A 14,681-nucleotide genomic window follows, 5' to 3' on the forward strand; every position below is an offset into this window, starting at 1 on the left:
CAGGGTGTTGCTCTAGTAGTCTCTCCTGGTGGGAGGTGAATCTGTGTTGATGAGATTTTGGGAGGACCTGCAGGTTGACAATCTGTTAGTTAGGAAGCTCTGTACTCCTCCTACAAAGGAGGAGTCACCAGAGAAAACAAATAGGCCATTGTTTGCTTTGTAATTGTTTAGTTTTTTGTTTCCTAGGATAAATTAAACAACATATATAGTCAAAATATTAAAAAGAAAATGTAAACTAAAAAAGTCACAACCTTTCATCAATTAAAAACAATTTTCAAAAAATCATATAATTTCTAATAGAAAAAAAAAACTTTAAGGACGTGTGAAAATAGCAAATCCTCCAGCTTGCAACGTGTCACGAAGAAACGTGCTGTAAGCTTGTAGATCTACTATTCGCTCGCCTTAAATTACGCTTGCATAATTTCTTTCCGTCGACCCCTCAGTGGGCTGGTTCTTGTATTTGTTTTACTGTGAATAAGGTTAGACATTTTTTTAGGCTTCGGCATAGTTTGTTTGAGTTTAGGAATAGGAACAGGGTTAGGCTAGGAGTCTAGGACACGAAGACGCTGCAGAGATAATAAATGGTGCAACTGTTCACGTGTTCTATGGGCATAAGTCTATTTAGACTAGGACTCCAATGTGTTCATGATTTAATGTTCAAGGTTGTCTTTGTCTTCCTTAGGAGAAATTGAGAGATTTGTCTAGTCAGGCTTTTGTGAACAGCTTTTTTAAGTTGCTTGATTCAGTATTTAGATATTTGATAGTCTTTTTAGCTGCCCCGCCCTGTTCCCATACAAACCCATTGTAACTTCATACTTCATACTCACCCATCCTTGGTTCTGGTGACTGATATTTTCCTTTTAATATGAGAGGAGGCCGTGTTTTGTCAATTACTTTTTACAACACGAGAGAGACAACATGGATGTAAATTTGTTTTTATTAAAAACTAGTACAAATACTGAATAGAAAAACTATCATTGATTCACAGAGAAGAGTTGTGTGCATCAGCGAGATTCTGCCATTTGGTGTGATGTTATGAAATGCACAGTAGCCTATGTCAATATCATTTGTAATCATGCATAGTATCTGTTTTATTTATAAGTTAAAGGTAGAATAAGTGATATTTTTGGGTTAAAACAAAGGCCCCTGTTATTGGAAAAACTCTAGCAATGATTATTATCAGAATATAGAGCTATTCACTTATTTCATGAACAAATATCACTTACCCTACCTTTAAATAGCTCTCTATAACACCATAGTAATCATTACTATTAGTGTTTGTTCAATAATAGGGCCCTCCTCTATCTTTGCACATTTTCAGGTTGGGATACCAACTTCATCCAATCCGGAAAGAGAAGGATAAACAGGATAAACAAGTGAAAATCACTGGAACACTATAAAAATTGAAGATGGGTTCTCTCTCCTGATTGGATGAAATTGGTGTCTCGCCACTGTTTATTGGAAGCTGGAGAACCCTGTTAGTGAATATACTCTCTAATAGAGCAGAAAATATAGAGCTTTTTAACAACAACAAAAGTGTTGTTTTAACAAAAAAATATCATTCATTAACAGCACCTTTAATGAAACATTCACGTTCAGTCGTAGCAATATGATAATCTTCTCCATAATGTATACAGTGGCTCAATATAAATAATGTATTTAGAAAGCCACAGCGAGGCTGCTGAGTAACCCCTGCTTTGCTTCGATGAATGCAGCCCCTGGAAGCTTTCACAAGCTGTAGGCTACAGTGACTGGGGAATGGACACAAGAATATAAAAATGTCTCTTATTTGGTTCAATCTCACTATATCAGTGCGAGATTCTGTTCTCCCTTTTGCACAATTTAAACGCTCGGCCGTACGACCGCATTGCGGACTGAAAATAGTAAATAGCAGATCTATAAGCTCACAAAACGCTCGCTATTTTAGGCCCGCAACATTGTTGTACGACTAAGTACAGTATATAAAATAAGCTTTTGTCCTCCTCTCCACTAGTGCTGCTGGTCTTTCACATGGTGACATCTTGTTTTGGTTTGACTCTCTTCCAGTGGTGACACCTTCCCTTCCTCTTCTTTAACGTCAACAGCACAGTATATCTTTTCTGTGTGAAAGAAAATGAAAACGTATAAGCAAGCAGGTCACACAATCGCATAAATGTGCAAAAGAAATAGTCAGTCTTTGGGACATGGGTTGGATCAAAAGCAATACCGAAGTGGCAACGATAAACAAAAGATAAAAATAAGATGCAGGGGTCCCTGGCACAAAACCTTTTCAGTTGGGGGTCCACGGCCAAATACAAATCAATTTTGGGCGTCCTTGACATGAAAAAGTCTGAGAACCACTGGTGTACAGTAGTTCTCTGGGTACCAAACAGTGTGTGGGTCATGGACCAATTTTTATGGGTCACAAATAAAAGTATAGATTTGACAACAAATTCCATAAATAAATATTCATAATGAAAACGTTGCTTGTAGATCTGCTATTTTCACTAGTTTGGGTCTCGGGGCAAACGTCAAATCTCTCCTTTGGTTCTTGACCTGAAAGGTTTGGGAACCACTGCTCTACGGCGTGCGTAGCCCAGGCAGCTGTGAGCTTTCTTCTTACCCTCGGACTCGGTGGGCGGCCGGAACGTCTGGTAACATCTGAACAGCAGGATGAAGAGCAGTGCCTCGCCTCCCTGGAAGATGATGTAAATGAGGGGGAACAGATAGAGGGGTCCGATGACCTGGGGGGGAAAGGCCACCTTCAAGATGGTGCCGCACAGCTGGATGTTCTGACAGCCCGTCTCCATGGAGATGGTCCTTCTACACCTGGAACACAAAGTGCAGTGGTATAAAGTAAGTAACCAAGTATAACTTTGAGGTATTTTTTTTACTTTACTGGAGTTATTTCCAATGTTCAGTAGTTTCACTTCTACTCCACTACATTTCAGAGGCAAATATTGTACTTTTACTCCACTACAATTATTTGAAACTTTAGTTACTACTGTACTGTACTGTAATGTAGTTACTTTGAAGATTTTGATTATTATTACAAAACATACATTAACCACTTCAGCCCTATACATTTCGGCAATTTGAATTTGTTCTCCAAAGATGTACTTAAGTTCAGTAACTAAAGTTTATGTGCTTAGTTAGTTACTGTCGACCAACCGAGCACATTCTGTCCAGAATATTGTGTGCAGGTGTCTGACAGGCTATATGCGGCTTACCGATGGTTGAGTTTGAACAGGGTGGACATGACATATCCGAGCATGTAGCCGATCAGTGGCATTAATGCGCCCACTGCCATGAGCTGGGGTGAGAGGACCACCCACACGGCCCCCCCGACCGTGATGCCAGACATGACACCTATCGCCACGGCGGATACGAACAGGATGCTGAGGCCCACCTGTTGAGAAGAACAGACGCATCATTTCAGAAAGATATGCTGTAGGAGGACAACATAAGCTTCACTTCTAAAACAGCCAAAGTAGTGGATCTACTTGTAGATTAACTTTTGGCTATTTGTTTGTTGGCGGAGAGAGAAAATGGTTGAAAATGTTGAATAATGACATTTCCAAAATGAATGAAATGCATAATATGCATAAAATAACGGAATTTGGTCAAAGTATCCATCTAAACCCGGGGTCTTCAACAGGGGGTCCACGTGACCCCTAGGGGGTCCTCGGAGTTATGAAAGGGCGGCCGCCAAATCATTGTGTGATACACTGATATTAAAGCAATTTGTTTTTTACATTAATAACATAACAACCCCCAACATCCCTATTGTGGGGGGAGAATCCCTGACTCTTCTTTCTCTCAGCTAGGGCCTAGCTTGGCCTTTTTTGGCCTGAAAAACATTGAAGACCTCTGGTCTAAACAAGTTGGAACACCATAAACCCAGGGCTAGAAACCGTTAAACCTAGTGTCTCTGGGGCAAAAATATCAGATCTCCAAGCTCTGACACGGTGACACGTTGTGAGATCAGATCGGTGCTGTTTCTGAGGACGAGATTTGATGTAGAATGGGTAAAAAGAAGGGGGCCAAGTACAGACCCCTGGGAGACTCTGGTATAGGCTTTAACTGGTTAAAGCAGCACTACGCAACTTTTAGCAACTATATAGCATTATTATTATGTCCCACAAAATGATAAAGTTACGTTTAAGCAATAACATTCATTCTTCCATAAAAGTCCCAGGGTCCCTGCTAGGGTCTTGACTGTAGGCCTATTACTATTTATAGGCGAGACAATGAGTTTCAACCGGGCATTTGCCAATTATGGCACCAAGGCAGAACTTCCAGTATGGCCACACACAGCGCATCCATGCTTGCAGAGACTCTTGGGAAATTAAGTCAAAGACATTGGCTGCCATGTTATTTGTGCCCACTTACTTATACCACCAATAGCCAAATTGGTCAGGCCCAGTTATGGCCCACATAATCCACTTACAGTTGGCTTACTTGAAGCAATGAATTACGACCCTTTTATGGCCCAGATCTGGTTTGCCAGAGCTGTGAAAACGGTATCAGGTATCGTCGCCCATGATCCATCTGGCCCTCGCTTCTTCCGCTGACCTCACGCCGACCGCTCTGTGCGGCGGTTCTTGTATTCGTTATTGTGTTTTACTGAGAATAAGGTTAGAAATAAGTTTAGGGTAAGCATAGTTTTACTGGGGTTAAGTTTAGGAATAGGGTTATGTTTAGGCAGTTTTACTGAGGTTAAGGTTAGGAATAAGATTAGGTTTAAGCATAAATTACTCAGATTACTTTAGGAATACCAGGCTGAGCAGTTCCGCAGGCTGTACGCCTGGGGCGAGTTGGTAAATGGGCGACTCGTTTGGTATTGGTGGAAACACTGTTTTGGCCCAGCAGGCCAGCACTGGGCCTATGTGGGTACATATAGTGCTGCTTTAAGATCACGATAGTATAGACTCACTTTGATGATGATGGGTGAATATTTGGGCTTGTGGTGGTTGATGGCGACGCCGACGGCGCACGGCACCAGGGTCATGATGAGAGCGAGGGTGATGCCTTTGTAGGGCACGGCGTGCTCCAGGTCGCCGAAGCTCTGGCAGTAGACAAACAGCAGCAGAGGCATGAGGCCCAGGGCCAGCACAGTGGAGCATGTTGTCATCACAATGCTACACACACACACATAATGAGAGGGAGGAGAGACGAGACAGTGGTCATGGCGGATGTACTCACATGTTTAAGTAAAACGTATGCCAATCACCACAATATAGAAATGTCACAAAGTTCTGTATTCACATTTTACTTCAGCCACCCTGGTCACCCCAGGCTGCAGGAAAGCCCCCAGGTGCCCAAATCATCGTGACATCAGCCCCCATATATGGTGCCCAGGTAAATAAAAAGATATAATCTTATCGAAGATAAAGCTAAAGAGGTAGGCCTGTGGTGTTCTAAAAGTCAGGAAAAGATAAAAACACTAAGGTTTGTTTGTTTTCAGAGTCAAATCAGGCCTTCTTCAGGGCAAGCATGCAGAAAGAAATACACCACGAAAACAAACCAGTAAGATAGTACAGTGTCCTGATCTGATCGATAAATCAAAGCTAATTAACGGCCTACTTGAATATATACTATACAGCGTCCTGATCTGATCGATAAATCAAAGCTAATTAACGGCCTACTTGAATATATACTATACAGCGTCCTGATCTGATCGATAAATCAAAGCTAATTAACGGCCTACTTGAATATATACTATACAGCGTCCTGATCTGATCGATAAATCAAAGCTAATTAACGGCCTACTTGAATATATACTATACAGCGTCCTGATCTGATCGATAAATCAAAGCTAATTAACGGCCTACTTGAATATATACTATACAGCGTCCTGATCTGATCGATAAATCAAAGCTAATTAACGGCCTACTTGAATATATACTATACAGCGTCATCGCACCGCATTTTGAGCTTGTGGATCTGCTAGTCTTGATGTTTTTTAATTTAAATCCTGAAAAGTAAACCGTTTTGGACATATGAGATTTTTTACAGAGACGATATAATCCTTTTCTTGGTTCACTCAGTCCAAACTGGGCTCAAAATACACAGGATGTTTTGGCGAGATGCTCTTCTGTCTCGTCAGAAAATCGACGTGTTCCTATCTTACAACAATAGAAACTTTGAAACCTGGCGTAAAAAGGGTATCGCATGCTTGGAGCATTGTTATATGGAGAGATTTCTTCAAACACACACACCACACACCACACACCACACACCACACACACACACACACACACACACACACACACACACACACACACACACACACAAGTATGTTTCATTTGATCTTATTCTTATCTCGGTCATGTGACACTGTTACTGCTGTCTCTGCTATGACACCTGGATTTCCTCATGGGAGTTAATAATGGTTTAATCTTATCTTACAATGGTCTGAACCTATAGGGGCATCCATCATATACCGTTGATTCTCAACCCTTTTCATTTCAAGGACCCCCAGGCCACTTTGAGATGCATTAGGCGGCAGGCCACGGCCCCGGACCCCCTTTTGATATAATGTTTTGTCTCTGGGACAAAATCCTCAGTGTTCACATAACTCTTACAGACCCTTACGGGTGCAACGTTGGTCCCCAGACCCAACGTTGAGAACCAGTGCATGACTATACAACAGTGTCAACGGGGGACATTCTGAGGGACATAATGTTCTAGAGTAAACTTGCCTCTGAGATGTAGTGGCATAGAAGCATTAAGTATCAATAGGCTACATTGAAATGCTCAATTAAAGTTAACGTGGCTTGAAATTGTAACTTAAAGTGGCATTATGTAACTTTCTTTTTATGAATGAAATGAAAATTTGTAATATGTTAATACAATATTTTGTCTCCCTGCTCTTGTGTATATTAGGTGAGACATTACCTTTGACATATGATCCTGTTTCTGGTTTGACACAAATTTTGAAACTGAAGGTCAAGATTAAATTCATCCCCCTGAGCAAGCAGGCAGGCTCTATTAGCGAGGTAGCCTGGCTACTATATACCGGGGTAGAAGAGGAAAATAACATTTTTAAGTACAGTAAACTTGAGAGTAATCGCTTTTCCCACCAAACTGACCTGAGGTTCATGTCCCCCCTCAGGGCCAGGGCGAATATGTTGGAGAGGTTTCCCCCCGGACAGCAGCCACAGATCAGCACCGTCACAGCCTCCATGGGCCCCAGCCGGAAGACCTTAGCCAGGCTGAACGCCGTCAGCGGCATGATGCCAAACTGGGCCACCACCGCGATGGCCACCCCTTTGGGCCTGACGATGTGTCCCCGGATCTTGGATATCTCCATGGTGCAGCCAAGGGACACCATGGTGATGAAGAGGATGATGATGGTGAAGCCGTTGATGGCCTTGTCCATGGCGGGGGAGATGTGGATCTGGAAAGCCTCGCCATCGCCGTGGCTCCCGTTGATCGCGCTGATGCTGTTGTTGTTGTTGTTGTTGTCGTCGTCACCTCCGTGGCCAAAGACATAGCTGACGGTGGACACGAGGCCATCAGTCGGGTTCATGGTGGTGAGCCCGATGCAGTCTGCTGCTTCTTACTGGGCTGGGCTTTTAACCTGCCATGCAGGGACAGCAAAGGAACTGTGTTAAATATGTGCAGTGGCTGTCGAATGTTTTCATGTTAAGAACCCACAGTTTGGTATATTTGTCGGAACAGAAACCTCCTATATCCGTGTTTTTGTGGGGTTTTTTCTCCCCGTAAATTTACTACAGGATCACACAAAAGCATCAGAAGTAGGAGATCCATAAGCTCGAAACGCGGCAGTGTATTTTGAGCTTGTAGATCTGCTACTTTTGCTAATTTGAAAAGTACGAGTTTTAAACATATGAGGTTTCCTTACTTTGAGAACTACTGAATTATGGTATTATGTCAGTTACGTCAGTAGACATTAGACATAGACAAAGAGATTCTGGCCTACAGTAACTTGTTGTTCTTTAGTTTTCATTGTTATATATCGACTTTCTTTTTTTGGTTTCTTTGATGTGCTGCTTTTGATGCGTTTGTGTGATGCTGTAGTACGATCAAGTACAGCGTCAATTAAAAAAACACAGTTAGAATATGGAGATACTTAAGAGGTTTCGCCCGACAGCAACAATACCTAAAATGACATGAAAGGTAGAACAACATAGACTTTCCAGGTCTTAACGGGTTGATTCACTCTTTGAATTCATAATGTCGCCTGATATGATTCAATGTGATTCAGGTTTCACATTCAAACAAGAAAACATGAGTGTGATTGGACAGTGCATGATATGAATGGAGGTTTTTGTCTGCATGGGTTTCCACGCTATCGACCAAAAAAAGCCCCTCGGGGAGGACCGGTGGATCTTAAAACACATGTTTGTCACCCCTGCTCTGGAGAACAACTGCTTGTTGATGATGGCACATCATCAACAAGTCCGGTAAGGCCTGGTGTTTGTGTATGTATGTACTGTACTGTATGCCTCGGTCTCAGCCCCAGGGGGTGGCAAGAACTCAGACCTGATGTGTGCAGCGAGGGGAAAAAAGCAAATGTCGTCATAAGGATCCAGGCTCTAATGTAGCCCGACACGACAGCGAGGGGCAGGTTCGATGCCGAGCCTGACGACCTTTGTTGCGTGCCACTCCCTGTCTCTCTCTCCCTGTGTCCCATCACTTTCTACTGTGTTATACTATCAATAAAGGCAGAAAAGCCCCAAAAATATCTTAAAAAACAAGTGATTATGAAATACTACCAGTTGCTAACAGCACTGACCTACACAGTGAATCACCATGCACATTACCGCCGGTAACTTTTTTGAAACACCCAGTGAATCACAGTGAATTACTGGAAAGTAACATTTGCACAACAGCCCATCTGGACGACACCAACAGTTCATGAAGGTAGAGAAGAGAAAAAAGGGCTCTCTGTTAAAAGCTCTCTTTGTGTCTTTAGTTCTCGCCTCGTTCCCTTGGTAGCTCTACTGACACCACTGCCTCGCCGATGGCATTCAGGCAGTGACACACAGTCACACAGGCCCAGACACAGTGGGGAAGCAACCCAATCACACATTAAACCAGAGGCCCGCCGATGGGGGGAAAAAGCACTTTCCTTATGCATGTCTCAGAGACACTGTCAGGTGTCTTCTCCATGACAAGACTGTCTGAGGATAGTTATAGATATTTCCTGCTTCTTCTCAGTTTTAGACAGTATATATAAGCTTTAAAATATCAATGAATCTTGCGTACACATCTCCTGAGATCAGATTATAAAAATGTCTTCTACATCCTGACAGTTTACTGAACTGTGGTTCTTTGATTTTTCAAAAATAGCAGACCTACAAGCTTGTAGATCTGCTAGCTAACAGCTAAAGCATAACATAATGCTAACACCAAAAGGGAGAATGGGTTAAATACACAAGTTAAAATTAGATATCCAAGTCGGGAAAGCACTGATATCAAATGTAATTTATATCACATTTAGGTCCCATACGATAAGAATTACATTTCTCACTTCATGGTGTAATTTAACAAAAGGAACTTGACAGCCTTTGTCAACAAATCCACCAAATCCAGTCTACTTACCCCCTGAGGTCCCATGCCTTAAATTAACTTAAATGAATGTATACATTCTGATCTTTTAAGCATCTTAAACTACAGATACTTGAGTAAATGTACTCAGTTACTTTTCCACCACTGGGTTAATTACATGCCTGAACCACTTAAACCCCAGCATCGCGTTGTGAGCTTGTCGATCTGTTATTTTCAGTGAAAGCTTTTCACACAATAACAGAAAACAGAAAATACACTAGTATTGAGCCCTGAAGGACTCCAGTCAACCACATGGGGTTTAAGTGGTTAATATAGCTGCTGGGTGCTCAAGTTCCAACAGTGGATATTGGTTAAGTAAGGTCAGGAATGTCGGATTGCACTGTCTAATAAATGCAGAATAAAAAATAATGTTTAACTTCATAACAGTTGTCAATATCAAATGTTCCCTGACAGAGTTTAAATCACTTTAAAACAAACCTAAAACTAAACAGAACTATATAGTACTAATGTATAATAAAGTGAAGTGTTTTTTCCCCTACCTTCATAGTTGTCCATGTCCTGCTCGCTTAAATCTTAAGGTCCTGTCTGAGCGGTTCTCCCTCCCCGATTGTATTATTCTCTCCTAAAACACACACACACACATACACGCACGCACATGCACACACGCACACACACACACACTCTCCCCATCCCTCCTCGCATTCTTCTGTCTTGCCCCATTTCTCTCTGACCCCCCCACTCCCCCCCCCCCCATGTCACATGGAATCATGATCACATGGTACAGGACAACCGTGTGTGCAACAGTTATCCTCTGATGCATTATGAGGATAACTGAACCCCCCCCCCCTCCCCTCACACATTCTGTAATGAGCTAAATTTAACCCAAAAACACTATTGAACAGTGGAGTTCAATAAAAGCAGTGGTTCTCAGACTTTGTTTTTCATGTCAGGTCCCCACATTACCCCATCAAGACCTGAGGCTGATTCTACAAATGCGTTCTAAATAAACCTTTTCATTTTTAGGCTTTGTTTTTTTACTGGGGCCAGTTCCGAATTGCAGTCACCTGTATGTGCTCTTCGAGAGAGTAAGGATTCACACTTTCTTATGACTGGCATTCCACATTTTTGTGGCATTGCAGTAGAACTAATTTAACCCCTTGTTTGAGCCGATATCTGGAGCTTCGACTGGTAATTCTTTATTTGTTACAACGTTTCGACCACTGTGGGTCTTCATCAGGTATGAGTACACAACATCAAGAGGCGAGCTTGTTCCTTGTAATAATACGCCTGTTGTTGTGGTATGTCAGGTATGTTGTGTACTCATATTGACGAAGACCCACAGTGGTCGAAACGTTGTCACAAATAAAGAATATTCCTGGGAGCTACAATTCAGTGTGCGGACATCACTTGAATTCACTTCCTTTTTCATGTTACAAAAGTCCAACACAATCCCCCCACACATTCCCCATAACCAACAACGACATGCTATTAGATCTCAAACGGTTTTATTTCAAAGACCCCCATTCCATTTGGTTCCATTTGTACACTCTCAGAGTTACAGACATGAAAGGGTCCATTTGTGACCCTGGGATCCAAGCCACCCAATAGGCCGGGATGCTACAGAGCAGAATTTAAATGCTGAAAAGTAACAGTTTTGGACGATATATAAAAAATGAGATGCTATAATGTTACTTTTGTTAACTCCGAGTATAGTGTACAATGTGCATTATACCCCACTCCAGTCCTGGGAAGATTTGCTGGGTCATCCAAGTGCTATATGGTGGAAAAAATGTCCAAATGGATTCAACAAGGTCAGCTTTGACTGACCTCGTTGAGTCCAAGTCAAGTTAAGTCCTAGGGGGGGCGAGTCCAAGTCAAGACCGAGTGTGGGAGGGGGTCAGGTCTGAGACGAGAACGACGGGAGGCGAGACCGAGTCAAGGCCAAGACAAGATTTATTTTTCTTAGATTTCATTGGCTGAGCTCTGGCTTTGGCTTATAATGCAAGTGCTCTTGGCTGCCTTCATATCCAGAATTTAACCAAGAGAAGAGGCAGGACCGTCAGATCCGTTACTTAACAAGCTAGCTCTCTTATGAGTGGATATAATATGGATATAATAAAATTATTCCATTTCATTGTAGTGACTCATGACTCGAGTGGACGAGTGGAAGAGTCCCGAGTCCCTTGGCTCGAGACCAAGTCAAGTCCAAGTCAAATTAAGGGCGAGACCGAGACGAGACAAAGTAAATGAAGATGTGGACTCAAGACCGGACTCGAGACGAAAGGTCTCAAGTACTACAACACTACTAGAAAGATACAAAAAGTTGAGCTGATTTCAACTTCAGATACAAATATCCTGTGTAGCTTTGTATCATTTCTGCCAGTGTGAATTATGCATTAGGGTCCAGTAATAATGGTCAAACTGATTGCTTTTGGTCATTCTACCTAGCCAAATGGGAGGGAGATGTGTTCCCCAAATAGTATCACTGACAGAAACTCTGTACAACTCTTTGAATAAAGAAACTACCGGTACTAAGAAAAGAAGAAGGGGGGGGGGGGGGGGGGGGAAGAGAACCAGATGTCCGAAGGATAAAGGCTCTGTCTTTCATTTTCACTTTGGCTTTGAGGGAATTGGAAATGGAGGGCATCTCCTGTAAACACCTACCTAAAATGCCATTCTGTGCCCCCTATGTGCCCCCCTCTCCCCCTCCCTCCCTCCCCTGGCGTGGGAAAGCCCTGTTAAGCAGAGGCCTTCTAAACAGAATGACATTGTTGCGGTGGCACTGAAGAGGCCCTTTTATTCAACTTGGCTTCACTCACGTGTGTAAACACACCATTGATGAATATTCAGTGGTGGAAGAGGAAGTACTCACGTTTGTAACTTTGAGTAAAAAGTAGCAGTGCCGCAATTATACGTACAAATGCCAGAGCTGTTACAAGTAAAAGGCCTGTATGTAACTTTCGTCTTCTAACACGGATTTAATGTGAACCCGGTTTCCCATTCCTGTAAAAGTGCTGACATTTTTACCAATGAGCTAATATAGAGCCTGCCTGCTTGCTCAGGGGATAAATTGAATCTTGACCATCAGGTCAAGATTCGTGTAGTATTTGAGTGTACTACATACTTAGTTACTTTCCACCACTGTGAGTGTGAACATTATGCAACAAGACAGAGGGTTCAGTTGGCCTGCCTGGCAACGCTATTGGTCCTTTCTAAAGGTAAACCCACCCCCAGAGGCAGGGATATTATGGGATATCCCCAGTGTTGCCAAATCTGTGGTTTTTGGGGGTTATTTAAAGATGAAGTGGCTTCTTTGGGAAATCTAACAAGCCAACATTTCTTTGGTGTATATAGTATAAATACATTTCCCATAGGTTTGGGGAGGAGTGTGAGATATTGACTGACAGAATGGGTCTGGTTTTCTACCACAGTTTACCAACCTCTTGTGTCAGGGGACCCCCCATACAAGATTTGTGTTGTGTGTAAATGTCTCAAGATTTGGGGGAAATAGTTGCTCTACACAGTTTACAAGCTCATAGTCACACATTGTGAGCCTGCAGATCGGCTTTGAATTTCAAATAGCCAATGTACATATAAAGGTTTCAAATTAGTGAATTGATCAAGTTTTTATGTTACTGAAGTCCACGTGACTAATAATATTATTTTTTCATTATTTTTATTGTGTTGTCAACGTTTCTTTTTTGTTTGTTTTTAATCATTTTCCAAATTCCCTCAAAAATATAAAAATTGCATTTCAACAATATTGTTGTGAGCTTGTAGATCTGCTATTTTCACTAGTTTGGGTCCTGGGGGAGACCCAAACTAGTGATTTTCTATTTTGGGTCTCGAGCTAACAGGTTTGGGAACCAATGCTGTAGCAGAACATCAAAAGAACAATCTCACTCACGAGTGGAACGTATCTAACATCACAGTCACAGGACACAGACCAACTCTTGGCCTTTGGCCCTTATCTCCCTTATATTAGGAGAAATTTGAGCTGCATACAGTATATACAAGAAGAAAAACCCCATGAAATACACCAACATGCAAAACAGAGATATATTACACACATTCCCTTGATAAAGTGCACACATTGATAAAGTGCAATTCTAGTCAGTTAATCTCTGATTAAACATTTTGATTGACAGAGGAACAAATGAGTGCTTAAATCTATTATACACACACTGTGGAGTCCTATATCTCCTGCCTGATGGCAGTAGCTCGTACTCTTGGTTCAATACAGTACATGTATGCAAAGGGTCGGATACGATATTCCGAGATTGTCTTATTACTCCTTGTTCAAAAATGGCATGGGGAGTGATTGGGGGGTGGACATTCCAATGATCTTCCCAGTCATATTTGGTAGCCTAGCAATTTGAGATTTGTATTCAACAGTTAGGTTGCCAAACCAGCTGGACATACCATACCTTAAGATAGATTCTATACTAGCTCTGGAAACATAATAGCCTACTGACTCCGAAAAGCCTCAGGTTGAGACCGACTTCAGCAGTTTGGGGTTTGATTTCAGTTCAGTTTTAGTTTAACTAGTGCACAAGTAGTTTTAAAGTTAGTTTTTAGTGTTAGTTTGAGTTTTGAACGAAGCCAGTCAATTGAGGGGTGAAAACTAAAACTAAGTGGATTTTACATGCAGTTCAATTGTTTTACTTCTACCTTTTAGTTTCACTTAATTATCAGTTATAATTGTGCAACAATATCATCACGCTTTCACCCTTGTTGGAATTTTGTGTCTGCCCAGGAAGCTCTCATTATAGTTCATAGTACATTTCTGGGACATAATCCTCTGCTTGTGGTAATTATGGAGCTGGATTTCCAGCCTGTGTAGCTGACTGCATGTCAGCTGATTGGGCCAGGCGCTTCACGAGACATGTATCCACAGGCAGTCTGCAAAATATGCATTCTTCTGAATGAGCCTCCACAATGGAAGAGGTTTGAGCCTATACGACTACAGGAACAGTGGCTTTTTTGTGTTTTGGGGAAACATTTTCTCAGCTTTTTCGTTTCCTGAAACACTTTTGAGAGAAACTGAGTTTCATAGGAGAGTTGGGTGGAGAGAGCACGTACGTCATTAGGCTACAGGAGAGTTGGGTGTATGTCATTAGGATACCAAACTCATAGATAGTATGCCTAGTGCCTACCCTCCT

At 42.0% G+C, this 14,681-nt stretch overlaps 1 protein-coding gene across 1 annotated transcript; it reads right to left on the reverse strand.

Moving 5' to 3' along the window:
- Positions 1–919: 919 nt before the first annotated feature.
- Positions 920–10,110, reverse strand: LOC308329373 (hepatic sodium/bile acid cotransporter-like). Its single transcript, XM_080783640.1, has 6 exons — positions 10,059–10,110; positions 7,074–7,564; positions 4,916–5,120; positions 3,210–3,388; positions 2,603–2,808; positions 920–2,099 (listed from the first exon to the last, which is right to left on the reverse strand). Exons 2-6 carry the CDS (start codon positions 7,511–7,513, stop codon positions 1,990–1,992), a joined length of 1,140 nt encoding a protein of 379 aa, XP_080639766.1. The 5' UTR covers positions 7,514–7,564; positions 10,059–10,110; the 3' UTR covers positions 920–1,989.
- Between the last annotated feature and the right edge of the window lie 4,571 nt (positions 10,111–14,681).

This window comes from Protomyctophum bolini (genome assembly GCF_963924005.1).
Source record: "Protomyctophum bolini genome assembly, chromosome: 15".
Lineage (NCBI taxonomy): Eukaryota > Metazoa > Chordata > Actinopteri > Myctophiformes > Myctophidae > Protomyctophum > Protomyctophum bolini.